The 16,721-nt window shown below is 43.4% G+C and overlaps 1 protein-coding gene across 1 annotated transcript in view; it reads right to left on the bottom strand.

The window, feature by feature from the left end:
• MME (membrane metalloendopeptidase) overlaps positions 1 to 16,721 on the bottom strand; it is a 100,589-nt gene that overhangs the window by 24,470 nt on the left and 59,398 nt on the right. The window contains exons 13-16 of the mRNA XM_060242368.1: positions 13,740 to 13,868; positions 11,810 to 11,908; positions 9,732 to 9,812; positions 4,698 to 4,801 (exon numbers count right to left, since the gene is read on the bottom strand). Of these exons, the coding sequence (XP_060098351.1) occupies positions 4,698 to 4,801; positions 9,732 to 9,812; positions 11,810 to 11,908; positions 13,740 to 13,868 (413 nt within the window). The remainder of the gene's footprint in view (positions 1 to 4,697; positions 4,802 to 9,731; positions 9,813 to 11,809; positions 11,909 to 13,739; positions 13,869 to 16,721) is intronic.

Raw genomic sequence — 16,721 nt, 5'->3', positions numbered from 1 at the left:
TGGGCCCCGATGCGGTTGGCCTGGCTGTCGGCGGGGTGGACCCCGCTTTGGCTGGGCAGTTGGAGGCGAGGTGGTCCGGGTCGCCGCACCGGTAACACTTTCGGGCAGTGGTGGGGGTCGAGGTTGTCGGGGCCCGTCGCCCCTCCGCCTTGGTGGGTGTGGATTTCAACCCCTTCTTCGCCAGTTGCTGTCGGCGAAGCCCCACGTGCTGGATGTTGGTCTCGACCTCTCCGGCTAGCTGGATCCACCCGACCAAGGTGTCGGGTCGCCCGTGGCTGTAGCAGCGGTCGAGGACGTTCGGGTTCAGCCCGTTACAAAAAGCAGTATATTTCATAATCTCGTTCCACCCTCTCACTGCCGCGCAGTAGCCCAGGAACTCCGTGGCATACTCGCGAATGGATCGGTTGCCTTGTTCGATGCGCTGGAGGGCTGCGATGGCTTTCTCCTCGCGGAGCGGGTCGCCGTACTGGCGGAGCATGGCGTGCAGGAACCCCGCTACGGTTGCTAGCTCGGGTTTCCTCGCGGTGAACAGCCCGACGTACCATTTGCGGGCTGGACCTCTCAGTCGGGACGCAATGTGGTACACTCGGCTGGCTTCGGTCGGGTAGTCCGCACCCCAGTGGGTAAAGAACGTGTCGCACTGTATGGTGAAGTACTCCACGTCCTCTGGGCTCCCGTCGAATGTAATTTTCAGCTCTCTCCCCCCCCCTGCGACCGGGGGTGCCGCGGGTTGGGGCACCGGGGCCGGCAGGGCCGGTAGGGCTGGTGCAGCTGGGGCCGGCGGCGCTGGCGGTGCGGGCACGGGGACCGCCGGGGGCGCCGGAACTGGCGGCGCCGGAGGCGCTGGGACCGGCGGCGCGGGGGCCCCCGGGGCCGGAGGCGCCACTGGTTGTGGGGCCGGTGGGGCTGGAGCGGGCACCACCGGCGGCGCGGGAGCCAGCGGGGCCGGTGGAGCCACGGGCGGTTGCCCCAGCGGCAGCCCTCCCACGGGGATCCCCAGGACCGCCGTCTGCAAGGTGCGGAGCTGGTCGTAGATCGCGCCTAGGTTCTGTTGCATCTCCTCGGCCATCATAACTCGGGAGGCGTGTACGTCGTTGTGAATTTCCCGTACATAGTCGAACAGGTCGTTGCGGAGGCTCCGGACCGGGTCGTCCCCGCCTCGCGGTTCTGGACCTTCGCCCTGGTCGTCGTCTCCGTCTCCGCTTGCCCCGTCGCCCAGCATACTTCTGTACCGCTGCTCCGCCGCGTCGATCGCCGCCGTGGACTTCCGCGGGCTCCAGGATCGGGGTGCGGCGAACGCGTCCACCGAGAAAGGTGCGGGCACCTTAATCTTGCGCCTCACCCCCGTCACCTTCGGGTCGAGCGGCGGGTCCTCCGTTGGAGTGGTGGGCTCTCCGTTGTCTGGAACCTTTGCAGCCATCGGGCCGGGTTTCCAGTTCAGATAAGCTCCGAAACAATGGGATCACTGTTATAATGTCAGAACTTAAGAACTCCAGGCAGATCCCATACTTAGTTTCCAAGCTAGGATTTTATTAGAGAGAACTAAGAACTGTTAGATACAAGGTACAAGATAACAGTGATGGCGAGAGCCAGCACTGGCCCAGTTTTATATAGTAAAACAAACAACCCACAAAGCTTTAATTCACACCGTTACAGGCACATCTGTCTTCCCACCAGTGCTATCAGCAAAGACGTTGCCTCCTTACTCTGAAGGCCACACGATTCGGCTTCAAAGGGTGTCAGTGTGAGAAAGTACAGAGATACAACATTATTCAGTCTACAGCCCCCAAATACTTTGGATACCATCGGGGCAGGGTTAACTACTACTCAGGCACTTCAGGTTAAGAAAGGTTACAATATGGGGTCGGTCTGGTTCAACGCTCAGGTCCACTCTATGCATACTTGCCAACCATCAATTATACTGGTTCTACATTAAGCTGGCAATAATAAAGTTACAAGTTCTGACACTCTAATGAAAATGGGCTCAGGTTGCAGGTGTATAAACATTTTTCAAGACACTGAAAGCCACAAAGACTAGCCAGCCTAGAGCTTTAACTCAGAATAAGGAAGCTTCTGCCATCAACGTGTGTAAAGGTTTCCAGGCATACAGTTACTTTAACATGGAACTGCAGAGATCATATATAAAAACATGACACATATGAACATGTTATGTTGCCTGCCAGATCCATTGGGAAGACCCATTTGCAAAAAGTTCAGGTGTGCCATATTTTTATATTATGTCTGCATTTCCTGTTCCCTCCTTCCTTTGCTGTTGCTGCTGATAGGGAACGTCAACTAGAGTCTAGTGACAGTGAAGGAGAAGTAAATGGAAAGGAAAGACTGACAGCACTATCCAGCATTCAAATAGATGATATACTTGGCTGTGACAATTCAGCTGTAAAAGTAGCTTGGCAGCATGGTTGATCCCTGTGAGATATTATGGCTGCTTTCACACATGTTGGATAATGTCGTTTCAGAGCACATTAGCAATCATTTGCAAGTTGATCTTCCTGTTTCACAATGCATTATCCAATGAGTATGAAAGCAGCCTATGGCTGTCTTCTCTCAGTTCCAGGATAGGTGACAATGCTTTACCTTGCTAATATATCTTTTGAGAAAACCCCTGGCAACACAAGACTTTCTTATGATGGGTCAGACCAATGTCCATTAAGTTCAGCACTCCTTCTCCAATGGTGGCCAACTACATGTATCTGGTAAAGTCACAAAAGGGGGAAAGCATCTTCTGCTACTTTCAGCCAGAATCTGGTAGAAGCAGGGGTGGAATTCTAGCAGGAGCTCCTATGCATATTAGGCCACACACCCCTGATGTAGCCAATCCTCCAAGAGTTTAGAAGGCTCTTTTTTTGTAAGCTCTTGGAGGATTGCCTACATCAGGGGTGTGTGGCGTAATATGCAAACGAGCTCCTGCTAGAATTCCACCCCTGTGTAGAAGTATGTTTGTTTGTAATGCTCTTTCTTCCTCCTGATCCAGAAAGTTGCTAAAGACAATGAACAGCAAAGCATGGAGTCACATGGGTTATCTCACTTAAGGGAAGGCTGCTTTGTTTTAAATTGGCTAACAATGTAAAAGAAAATACCCAACTTGTTAGCTGACATCTGTTTTTGTCTTCATTTTGAATGCCAGTTGGCACTCCAGTTGGGCTTAGCAAACACTCCAAAGGGTGATTTTTAAAGCCCACAGAATAGTAGGCAAGCCTGTTTTATCTTTGAACCAATCACATCATTTCCAGCTTTTTTTGAGCGCTTGATGATAGTGCTGCTTAGTTACAACTTTAGGCATTTAGACAGATTCTTGGAGGATAGGTCTATCAGGATAGCTGCCCTGAGCCTGCTTCAGCGGGGAGGGTGTGATATAAATCAAATCAAATAAATCAAATAAAAAAAATAAATAAAACTATCAGTGTCCACAAGCCATGGTGACTAAAGGGAACCTCCACATTCAGAGGCAGTGAACCTCTGGATACCAGTGTTAGGAGACAACATTAGGGGAAGACCTCCGCCTCTATGCCCTGGTGTTGGCCATCCAGAGGAACTAGATGGCCACAGTGTGAGACAGGATGTTGGACTAGATGGACCACTGGTCTGACCCAGCAGGGCTCTTCTTGTGTTCTTATGGTACGGGGTCTTTTCCCTAATACCAATAGTTATTGCTCTGGTGTCATCCCTATGAGTTTTGTGTTATTTAATATTCAGAATATATTTTATGATGCTTCAAGTTATTTTACAAATTAATATTGATAATAGCAATTATGCTGATAATTTCCATCACTGAAACAGTAAACATGTCTGTTTATCAGGCATACTGTTGGACTTTGCCCTGAGATACTATTATTCAGATCCATGTTCAGGCAGCGGCTCAATTATTACCTGACCCTGGCACAGTTATCACATGACCCAGCTTCTTAAGTGCTTTACATGATAAAAATTGCTTTCCAGGGAGTAAGAATAGAGACCTTGAACATAAGTCATTCTGTCCATTATTATTTGAAGGAGAGAACTTCCTCAATCAGTCTATTACACCTAACTCAGCATTCTACTTCCAGTTCAAATATGCAGATAAACAGGGTTCAGATATTAGCAGCTTGATGTGTCCTGGTTCAGTGGGAATCATGATTAGCATTAACCACAATTCACTGGTCCTGACAACATGCTGTTCCTATGGGCTTGCAAGTGAGCAACACTATCTAAATGCAAAATGGATGAACATGGTAGTCATTTGGAGAAGGGCAGCAGGTATACAAAGGAAGCAGAACAGAGTAAGGATTGATGATACTGCGACTAACTTCTGGTCACTCACACACACCTTTGTTGGCCCTGCTAAATGTGTTCTGATTGTTTAGTGAAAACAGTGGGGGAACACAAAAGCATAATGAGGTATTTCACACCCTGATCCTGATCACTGATTTAGCAGGAAAAGAATCCAGGATGCCCAGCCTTTCCCAGCACTGTTTTAAAATCAGCAAGCCTGGTGGAGGGTGAAAATTGTTTTTACAGCATGAAGGTGCTGTTCCTGTGTGCTTGCAAGCAAGCAACACTGTACCAAACTGCAAGATGAAAGGACGTGGCATTCTCCTGAGCATGATAGGCGGATTAATTTGTGGCAGGATGGAAAATATCCAACAGGGGGCATTTTAAAAGGGAACTATATTCACAGATTATGCAATTAAAGTACATACTCTTCCTTGTCCACCTTCTCTCTGAGCTTCTTCAGCCTTTGCTTCTGGTCAAACACTAAATTTTGAATTATGTTCTCAAAATATTCATTTTCTTTGTAGTTCAGCTTAAAAGAAAAACAGGAAGACAAGTGTCAATTGCTATAGAAATGCAGCATGGTATGGCAACTGGAACACTGGACTTAACCTGGAAAGAATCCACCAGAGATCCCCCATTAAGCCATGACTAAATTGGGTGGTCCTGGGAAGACCTTTATTTTATTACATTTACATACCACCTTTCTTCTACGAAATTTAAGGCAGCATCCATCATGTCCCCAGATCTCCCATCCAGCAATGACCAGACCACTACCTACTTAGCTTTGGCCAGATAGCTGTGCTTGCCCGTTTCAACCATACTCTAGGGCTTTTTCTTAACCATGACCTACCATACTGGGCCACTGCTAGATTTAAATGATGGAATACCCTCTACACTGCTATGAACTCCTGGATAAAGTGAAGGTGAAATGGAAAGCCCCATTTTGAATTTTGGAGGAGAGGAGAATGATGTAAATTGCTTTGAGTCTCCATGATGAAGAAAGTCAAGATATAAAAGAAGTAGATAAATAACAAATATAGCTGAAGATGATGGGCTGGTAAAAAGGCAGGTTGCTGGGTAGGTGTGAAGGAGAGAAGAAGCAGGGGAAGGTGAGAATCTAGGAGTTGTCTGGAGGAGGGATATGGGAAGTAATGTGAGCAGCAGATACAGGAGAAAATGAGGTACCACTGCAACTCCTTGCAGGTTCCCCACTGGGCACTTGGGCCCAATTCATCTGGCACCACACAACTTGGGCAGGGTTTTCCCAGGGAGTGGGAAGGAGTAAAAGCTGAAGACAGAGGGGCAGCTGAAAGTTGGTGGATGGTGGGCAAGAGAGAAGGAAGCATGGTAAGGTGAGGAGATGGGGTTGCCAGGATGAGGAAAAGAATTTGTGGGAAGGGGAGACAAGGGAAATTGAGGTTCACCCCTCAGATCTTTGCAGGTTCCTCTTGTACAACTTAGCCCAGCCTATCAACCAGCTCTGTGCAATGGGGTTCAACCCAACAGCCAGCTGAACTGTAGTTTTCCTAGAAAGTGGCTGTCAGGGGGAGGGAAGGAGAAAAAGCTGCATATGTGGATGTGGATAAAGGCAGGCAGGCAGGCTGTCTGGCTGGTGGCTGGGAAGGCAAGAAGGAAGCAGGAAAAGGAGATAGGCTATGAAGTTTTTCAGGGAAAGGAAAGAGGAATAATAGGGGTGAGGAAAATTAGATGCACCCCCACTTCTCGTTTTATATTTTACTGTATTATAATAATGTGGTGGTTTGTGCTAAACGCTAAAACAGCTCAATCAGACCACCCACTGATTATTTATATATAGTTAAGCTATTCCCTGGGTATGAAAAAAATGTTAGTAAATTAACCTAAAGAGAAAGACTCTGGCAATAAATAAGAGTCTGATGAGAACAGAGTATGCACAGTGCCCTTAGAATGCTGTGAGCAGTCAGGAAGTGACCGAAGGCTGAAAAAGATGGATAGGAAGCTAGACTGCTCAAGAGCCCTAAGACTTTACAGGATTGGAGGAAACATCTGAGTTACTGAGAACTTTCCCACCCATTTACAGGGCAATCCTATGCAACTTTATTCCAGTCTAAGACCACTGATTTCAGTGGACCTTAGATGCAGTAAATCATTGTAATGTTGCATCATTATTCTTTCCCCTTTTGGTTCCTCAGTTGTTTTTGTTTTTTATTTATATTATGCATCAGTGAACATGTCACATGCATCACTGTTTACACAAGCCAAATATGTTGGTCTCCATCCCAAGGCACATAAAGTCTAAAATAGCACAATCCTTCAAGTAGGAAGATTACTTTCTCAAGACCATTTTTATCCTAAAGCAATGTTCTAGCTGCTGTTATTCCTTGCTTGTTTTGTCCACATTTGTAGACAAAGCTGAGTCTCCATTTGTGTGTGGGTTCAGGTAGCAAGCACATGAATGGAGACTGGGCTTGTTGAAAGGATGTGATGACGCTGGAACATGAAGGTGTTTGACCAACGCGACACTCACTTTGCATGATATAATGGCATCATCACACCTTGCAAGTGAGAGGACTTAACAGAGTTCTTAACCATGCACACTGCATGCTGCTTTTAATGTAGTTCAACTTTGGCAATCATCTTAGCCACCTATAAAAACAAAACTACACTACAGGGTGATATTATTTTTATATGAGTTTAACTGTTGAGGCCCCCCCACAAAGAATCCCCAGAACTGAAATATGATGAGGTGTTAAGAACTTCTCCTAGAGTTCAGCACATTCTAAATTGCCCATGTTTTCAGCTGCACAAGTTACTTTTTAAAGGAAAAACGTCTTTTTATACTGCTATGCTTGTGTGCTTCTAAAGGCGAATAATGGTGTTAGCTTGGATACAATTCATTGAAACCTATGAAAATATTAAGTTTCTGCATGCCTACCCCAGAAAAGACAATAATATAACAAAAAGATCAGGTTACTCAACAGGACTGGTGAGAACTGGACTTGGATTGTCCATGAGAATTACTATTTTCGCTCCCAATCTAAAGATGGACTTTTATGAGCCAGACTTTATGCTCAGCCAGGTTTCTCTTTACATACATTTGGCTTATTGTCTCTTGGCTTTCATATTTTGCAACTTACGTTCCGGCATATACAATGTCAGAAGATGGGCATGCAAATTATTAACCTGAAATGGTATAGCTGATGTTGTTAGGTCCATTGATTGCGTTGTTTTAGTGTATGTGGCAGCAAAGTTGGCATATGAGCTTATTGCAAGCTCTGGAACCAGTGCCTATGTCCAAATTAGATATTGTATTATTGTGGGTGAGGAGTTGTTTGAGATGGGGGGGGGGGCTGTCTGTGCACAAAAAAGGTTTCCCCCCCCCCCCTTGTGAAAGAGAATTGTCATTATCCAGTAGAGCAGGGGTATTAAACTCATTTGTTATGAGGGCTGGATTTGACACAAATGGGATGTTGTGGGGCCAAGCCATGTGTGTCAGATATAAACTTTTTAAAGGATACAGAGAAACACAATTAAAGTTATTATTTTTTTTACTTAAAATATAAGCATGCTTAAAACTCTTGTGATATTTTGTTTAAAATGGAAAGGTGGGGAAATAATGGGAATTGACAATGCAATTTTTAAAATAAAACATCAAGGAAAAGCACAAGGATCACAGCAGAAACTAAAAACATAAACTAAAAATATAAAATGCTCTGAGCCTAAGAAAACATTAAATGGCTGAGCATTGCAAGCTTCTCCCTTCACTCCACCCTCATCTACTCAGATTGGCAATGTAATCCAGTGTAATATCCCCCTTTGGCTGTATGTTCCCAGGTTAGAGTATTCACTATACACCAGTTCTCATAGCCATTCAGCAGAAACAAGCTGGCTCAAAGCATCAAACTTTATTTGTAAGGAGTTTCAACTGGCCATAAAGGCTGCAAAAGGGGAACTGCTTCAGCTCCACTCTATTGCAATACATGGACATAGTTGCAAGGAAAACATGGAATGGATTTTCCATAAGGTCTCTAGGGCTAGATACTCCAGTCTATCTGGGTGCAGAAACCTTGATGGGAAATCCATTCCACATTTTCTTTGCAGCTTTGCAAGCCCAGAAGAGTTTCCAGCTGAAATATGCAAAGACAGTCCTGAAGGAGCTGGGAATATCATAGACAACCCTGGAGCTTCAAAAGGTGAGGACAGGAGGGGGAGGAGTGGGGGAGAAAATTGTGGCGAGCCTGATTGAAGCCCTGGGTGGACCAGGTGTGCCTTGCAGGGTGGAAATTAACTGTACAATAGGTTTTATTAGAAATTCGTGTTTTAACATTTTATTCACTTTTAGATTTGAATATTTTGACTGTAACATTTGAATTCTGTGAATATGGTTAGTTCTGTTGTATACCAATTCATGTTTTGATGATTGTTACATCCTGACTGAGCTTAAGACCTTTGGTCATACAAGCTAATAAATGAAATGGAAATTTGTTTATTCCTGTTTGGTCCTTGAATCTGTTACAAATCTTCATCATGTTGCATGCTAATTTACTGCTCACCCTCTACCTATATGTATGGACTTATAACTTCCATTTCACTATATCTGAGGATGTGTACATGCATATGAAAGCTTATACCCTGAATAAAACTCTGTTGGTCTTAAAGGTGCCAATGGACTCAAACCTGGTCTTGCTGCTTCAGACCAACATGGCTACCCACTTGAATTCAGCTATAAGTAAGAACTGAGAAATTAAGTAATATGTATGCATATAAATACCCCTTAGGAATACATACACACAAACTCACGTATGTGCAATTATACTGGATAGGGGAGGGATGGTGGCTCAGTGGTAGAGCATCTGCTTGGTAAGCAGAAGGTCCCAGGTTCGATCTCCAGCATCTCCAACAAAAAAGGGTCCAGGCAAATAGGCGTGAAAAACCTCAGCTTGAGACCCTGAAGAGCCGCTGCTGGTCTGAGTAGACAATACTGACTTTGATGGACCGAGGGTGTGATTCAGTATAAGGCAGATCCATATATATGTTCATATGTAAATCACTACGAAATCTCTAGGAATTTGTTGTGCAAAAGTAGCAGTGTTGATAATTCAGGTTTGCTCCCACCATATTTTTAAGCTCAGTGACCTTTATTCAGTTGCACTCAATGGCTGCAGTCCAATTTGTGCAAGATGGGGTTCTCCACTGCCATCTCTTAGAAAACAAGAGCCTTGTGTACTAGTGGAACAACCAGAACCAACCAGAGCCAGAAATAGGAGCTCTGTGTCAGCCGGGTATGCCCAGAATCTCTCTATCTTGTCCAGTGGCACCATCAGGACCAACAAAGTTTAATTCGGGTATAAGCTTCCATGTACATGCACATTTCTTTGTGGACTGTTCCCTGACACATCTAATGTGGACATACAGTACATGCTGTCGCTGAGGCAAGCTCTTTCCATAAATGGTTTAGAAGATGTTCTATGTATACTTACATCTTTGTATTCGTTATTCAGCTTATCATTATCTGCCATGATCTCATCAGGGTAGCCGATTCTTTCTGTAATGGCTACAGCCTAAAAATAAATTGCAAATAGGAGTTGAAGAGAAATTCAGACATCTAGATAGCCATAATTTGCCCTAAACTCATGCACTTTCAAACTGTTTGTCCAGATTTTAAACAGTAGATCTTCTCAAAGTGAATACTTCAGTGAAACTGACATTTCATATTTGGTACCAGTTCCAAAGTTTTATTATAAGCAATGTGAAACTCAAGAGTTCTTTGACAATGCCTTTTGACACTTCCAATGTAAAAATGCCACAACCAATTTAACAGCAGTCAGTTCAGTTATTCTAGCGAAATAGTCCTCTGATTCTGTTTTTGCATGTACATACAGAAAGAGATAGAACAAGGGAGTGTTACTAAGTTCAGTCAAGCAATGATTAATTATCACTGATTTAAACAGGAAATGTAAATGAGTTTAGATATGTCCCACAGAAAACAATAGGATTTTTGTACATTGTTTCTACTTGACATGTACATGTGAGTTGGTTAGGCAGATCATGAGAAGGAAGGCAGGAAGTGCTGCATCAATGCATACTTCTTGTGGCCATTAGGGTTTGTAGAATCTTTCGGGATCAAGTGCCGTGTTCTACTGGAGAAAGTTTTCCTTCCAGACGTTTCGTTCTCAGCTACGGACTCAATGCACAGCACTCAATGCACAGCAGCCAAGAAGGTCTGAGCGCCTGCTCCGGCTGCAACGCCACTGAGGATGTTCTCCACAGCTGAGAACGAAACGTCTGGAAGGAAAACTTTCTCCAGTAGAACACGGCACTTGATTCCGAAAGATTCTACAAACCCTAATGATGTTACCAGCCGTGAAAACCTGAAATCTTGTGGCCATTTCTTATTCACCCAGGGAAATGCTGATTGACGCTTTCCTTCCAACTGTATGATTTTATGGTTTTGTTTCTTTCATTTTTTGTTATTAATTTTCAAAAGGAATGTTTTGTTGTTGGATCATTTTGTGTGGTTTTGTTTTGTTGTTATTCCTTTGGTTATATTGCAATAACATAACACACACATGCATGAAAGTAATGCAGAATTTGTTTCATTTTTATATTAATTATAAGTACAGAACATCCAATTTTCATAATTATTATCATTAATAACAAAAGATATGTACAAGTTTTTATAATCTCAAGGACTATTCCTACAAACAATCCCTTTGGTTCTTACTGCTATGCATATATATATATATATATATATATATATATATATATATATCTGATACTTCCCATAGTTGCTCATATATTTAACACTTAAGCCATATAAAGTTCCTTTTTTCCCATACTGGAAGCACAAGAATTGTCACCTTCAGCTCTGTTAATGGCCTTTAGAGTAAGTAACAAGCTAATGCCAGTTAGAATGGACCCTGCCAGGACTAGGTGGGCCTGGGGTTGCAAATGAGAAGGGGCTGTGGCTCAGAGCTGGAGCATCGACTAGGCATGTAGAAGGTCCCACGGTCAATCCCTGGCACCTCTGGTTGAAAAGGACCAGGCAGTAGGAGATAAGAAAGACCTCTGCCTGAGACCTTGGAGAGCAGCTGCCAATCTGGCTAGACAATACTGGCTTTGAGGGATCAAGAGTCTGACTCAGTATAAGGCAGTTTCATGCATTCAAATGCCTCATACTGAAGCATACTATTAGTCTGTCTAATTTAGCAATGGTTGTACTGATTGTTGATAGATCCAAGTGGGCATCTGTGTTGGTCTGAAGAAGTAGAACAAAGTAGGAGTCAAGTTTATCTTTAAGACCAACAAAGTTTTATTCAGAACGTAAGCTTTTGTGCGCTCCAAGCACACTTCATCTGATGAAGAATCAGGTACAGTGGGCAGAGCTACATATAGCTGGTAAGCAGTTGTTTAGAATGCAAAATGGTACAAATTTAAGATCCAATGACAAAATAGTAAAATTAACAAATTGAGCAAACCTTTGATTTTCTCAAACTCATGCCACCCAGATCAAGTTGCCCTCAAATGATAAATTCTTTCTTAAAGTATTTTTACTTGCCTTTTCTTCTGCTCTTTTTTTGGTTTCTGCATCCATCCAACTCAATTCATCCAGTGTTTTTATGAAAACCTCACGGATTTGTGTAATCATATCTTGTACCTGGGCACATACAGTATAATATGATTAAGTTATTCTGTTTGGGTCATAGGTCTCATTTTGGTATGCTAGATTCCAGGTGCCATGGAATGAAATATTAATTTTCCTGTGAATGGAAGACTAATGATATTGACAACAATGTTAAGTCATGGCAAAATCAGTTACCAATCAGAAATGTTTTGAAAATAATTACCATTATTTAAAACATTTCTACACCTTTAAAAATGACACTAAAGTGACTGTATATCTGTGTTATAGAGTTAACACTGCTTTTCCTACCAATTTAATTTGCATGATTTCTACCAAAGAATCCTGGAAACTAGAGATTGGTGAAACTTCTGAGAATTGGAGGGTTGTAGCTTCACAAAACTACAGTTCACAAGATTCACTGCGGAAAGGAAATAACTATTAAAACAAGTAAATCTGTAGATTGTATGTATGCTCATGTATGCAACCATGGCAGCTGGTGCCCTCTTAAGGGTATGTGTATCCACATACAATCTGCTGTCTCCGGCTGCTGTCTGATTAGTTATAGAAATGAGAAAAGTTGGCATGTCTACAACTAGGGTTGTCAGGTCTGTGTTGGAAAATACCTGGAGACTTTGGGGGTGGATCCAGGGTTTGGGGAGAGGAGGCGTCTCAGCATGGTACAATGCCATAGAGTCCACCCTTCAAAGCAGCCTTTTTCTTCAGGGGAGCTGATCTCCACCAGCTGGAGATCAGTTGTAAAACTGGGATATGGGTGACCCAGCTGATGGCATGCCCACTGGTATGTTGTTTGTGGCTGTGAACTTTTCACCTGTAACTGACTATCTGATCAGCAGGAAGAAGGATGGACTAGGTAAGTCTTGCTTTTCCCCTGGACCAAGGTGACTAAGCCTCAGTAAGGATTTATGGTTAAGCAATGAAGACATTATCTCAGTTTGCATGTTTTCTTATGGGACATGAATCACACAGAAGATTGCAGACCAAGGGTGGCCAACGGTAGCTCTCCAGATGTTTTTTGCCTACAACTCCCATCAGCCCCAGTCAGCATGGCCAATGGCTGGGGCTGATGGGAGTTGTAGGCAAAAAAACCATCTGGAGAGCTACTATTGGCCACCTCTGTTGTAGCCCATTAAGCCCCCCTCCAAATAAAAAGCATTAAGAGGGAAAACAGCAACTGAGTAGATTTCATGCTTCATCTTCAAAAGCTACCTTCAAACAATGGGAAGGAATTATTTTGTTGAATTTCAGTTGATATACTACTAGTTTTCATTTCAGAAAAGCCAATCCTCTTGAGTATCCTTCTCTGTAATCTCCCATTCTTTAACACTTTTTTTCCTACAACAAAGTCTGTTTCTTCCAGTCTTCATGTCTAGCTAATAGCTCGGTTTACTGTCCTAGAAGAACTACATAATCCCATAATCAATCTAACTGCCAGAAGATGTGACGTTCTTCTGGCATTCTGAAGTAGAATCATGTCTAGCATCCATGTATGGGTAAACATAATTTTAATAGACCATTGGGGGGTATATTTAACTGTACACCTGTTATTATTGTCCATAATCAGCCTTCCCTCCCTGCTGTTCTATGCACTGCAAATGGAAACAATAATGCTAATCTGGGATTGCTTTATGTTATATCCTCACTGCTTCTAAAAAAAAATCCATTTCCTTCCCTCCCATTTTTCAAATGTTAGAGGAGGAACAAGGAATTCCCGAACAGATGACAACCATGTCTGTCTGGGAACGAAGTAAGCAGCCATTGGATTTTTATCATCAACAATCTGGAGCTAATTCCTAAGAATTTGAATATCTGGCAAAGATCACACTGAATGGTCTACGAATGTTACCATGTGTTTACTCTCTCCAGCAAATGCTGCTGCTACATACAGCCTTCCCACAGCGTTCTCCATGTTGCCATTGACATAGTTGGCACAGCGGCGCCATGCAGCAGTGTCTGAGGTTGTGCCATAGAGCACCTGTGAAGAAAAACATTAGAGAAATTCATCACCTGGCAGCAAGGACTTGGGCATTTTGGAAGAGCTTCATATTATTAGTAACTTTTTCCATTGATACTAATTTTAAAGGAAAATAGTGTTCAAAGAAGTACACAGGTTAAGACAGTAAATTCTCTTCTCTGTCCCTCTTTGCAACCTAAATACTAATTGCTCTAAAAACTTGCAAAGAATGTCGTCTCACTCCCTATAGTGCTTCATCTTCAAAAGCTACCTTCAAACAATGGGAAGGAATTACTTTGTTGAATTTCAGTTGATAAACTACAAGTTTTCATTTCAGAAAAGCCAATACATTTGTACTCCACTGTTCCAAGCACAGGCTCTGGTGGACCTAGAAGCATGAGACCATCATTCATTCAAAGTTGTTTTCTGCCTCTCACAGACAACAGTGTGTTATTGCCAAGCCAGGAAGTAATCAATAAAGATGAAGCAAAAGGGAGGGGTTGTGGATCAGTGGCACAGCATCTGCATTGCATGAAGAAGGTCCCACATTCAATCCCCAGCATCGTAGACTTCTCAAACTACTGATGGACTGGGTGAGAGCAGAAAAATTAGGGAAGGATGGTTTCTCAATGGTAGAGCATCTGCTTGGTAAGCAGAAGGTCCCAGGTTCAATCCCCGGCATTGCCAACTGGAAAAAAAAAGGGTCCAGGCAATTAGGAATGAGAAACCTCAGCTTGAGACCCTGGAGAGCCACTGCCAGTGTGAGTAGACAATACTGACTTTGATGGACTGAGGGTCTGATTCAGTATAAGGCAGCTTCATATGTTGATAATGCAAATATACTTTTATACTGCAGCCTTAGTAAATATCAGATTGTTCCTCCAGCAAGCAGCCCTTCATTTCATAGCCACCTGTTTCATAACCTACCTTAACAAGACATGCAACAAAACAAAACAAAACAAAAACCTTCCTTGTTTTCTTACTTTACATTTTGAATATCATGTTGCTATAGCAGATATTGCCCCTGTGGTTAGATTAATAGAAAGATCTGCCTGTTTTAATTGTTCATTTAAAGGATGAAACCATTCATTGCTTTGTCAAATGAGCCCCTACAATATCATAATAGTAGAGATGTTCCCCTATCACACTGTCTATCTACATCAATTGTTTGGGAGTTGTTTTGTATTATGATGTTTTAAATGTCTCATATGCTGCCTCAATATAAGCTATCATGTTGTTGCCCCTAATCAGGAGTGGCCAAACTGCAGCTTGGAAGCCACATGTGGCTCTTTCACACATATTGTGTGGCTCTCAAAGCCCTCAGTGCCCCATCTTCTGGTTTGGAGAAGGTACTCATCTCTTTAAATCACTTTGCTAAGCCAACCAGCTGCTTGGAGAATGCATTCAACCTTAAAGTTCCTTTCTTTCCTCCTCTCCTTTCCCCATCTCTTCCTCCCTCCCTCAAACATCTGATGTTCACATCTTACAGCTTTCAAAGATCTGGCATTTATTCTATGTGGCTTTTACTGCTAGAACATGCAGTATTGCTGCATGGGCATAGCTTGGACTTGGGTTGGTGGCAGTACAAGCCCCAACGAGATGCCAGTCACCTTCACTGAAGTTGGGAGCCAGCTGCAGCCTCCTCAGTGTCTTGTGTTTGGCTGGAGAACTGGCCCTGAAGCCACCCTTGAATGGAAGCATGTAGATGCTTGGATTTGAAGGATTTGGAGCATGTTAGGCCCAGTGGATCACAACTGTCTTGCATGAATGGGTTGTGAGACTAGGAGGGGGGATAAGGAACAGAGTAAATTGTGAGAAGAGGCTCTGGAAGGTGGTGGAAAGTGCTGTCAAGTTGCAGCTGGCTTATGGTGACCTCGGAGGTTTTTCAAGGTAAGAAACAAATGGAGGTGGTTTCCCATTCCCTTCCTCTGCATAGAAACTCTGGACTTCCTTCCAAGGGCTGACCCTGCTTAGATTCTGAGAGATGATGAGATAGGGCTAGCCAGCACCACCAAGGTAATGGTGGCTCTAGAAGACTCAGTGGCAAATTTGGGTTTGTGTCTGCATTATCTGTGAAATGGTCATGAAATGCAGCCTGCTGTTCAGTGATGCTATATATGTAAACATGACAAATAAAATATAGCTTTATTCAGTGTTAATGGACAGGAGATTCTATGAAAAGGCAAGGGAGAAATAGCATGGGGTTAACATTGCATCTGAGCACCATGAGGTACAGTGACTTTAGAATAAGATCCCACAAGTACAGAACGTCTGGAAGTGGGATCCACTTCAAAAAGTTGGAGGCGGTCTGGGCTAGGCCAAAAAAGCTAAGCATGCTGAGATCCAGGGCTTTTTTTGAGCAGGAACGCAGTTCCAGCTGGCTTGGAATCAGGGGGTGTGACCGAATATGCAAATGAGCCCCCTGCTGGGCTTTTCCTGCAAAAAAGCCTTGTGTGAAACAATGGTGATGTCAGGGGTGTGTCCTAATATGCAAATGAGTTCCTGCTGGGATTTTTCTTTTAAAAAAGCCCTGCTGAGATCCAATGGACAGCCTCCTCTTTGGATGGCTGTACTGAACTCCGAATGGCCTTTAATTAATCAATACCTTTCTCATGGTTCTTTTCTTGGTTTTTTGAGATTTACTGGCTTAACAATTGTCTATTAGTAGTCGGTGCGATCAGTGAATACTGGAGCTCAGTTGATGCCAAGCTTTCATCATGCTTCTTTAATTAAGCTCGTGCTGTGAATCCTTGCCTTTGGCTACCCAGACTTTGCTGTGCAATGTGGGCTGGTGATTTACAATGTCAAAAATTTGGAAGTAATGTAATCTTTCCTCCAAAGTGCCTTCTTTTCTGAAGTTGTCCCCTCTTCACC

This window comes from Heteronotia binoei, chromosome 6 (genome assembly GCF_032191835.1).
Source record: "Heteronotia binoei isolate CCM8104 ecotype False Entrance Well chromosome 6, APGP_CSIRO_Hbin_v1, whole genome shotgun sequence".
In the NCBI taxonomy this organism is placed as follows: Eukaryota; Metazoa; Chordata; class Lepidosauria; order Squamata; family Gekkonidae; genus Heteronotia; species Heteronotia binoei.
This window is presented reverse-complemented; position numbering and strand designations above follow the sequence as displayed.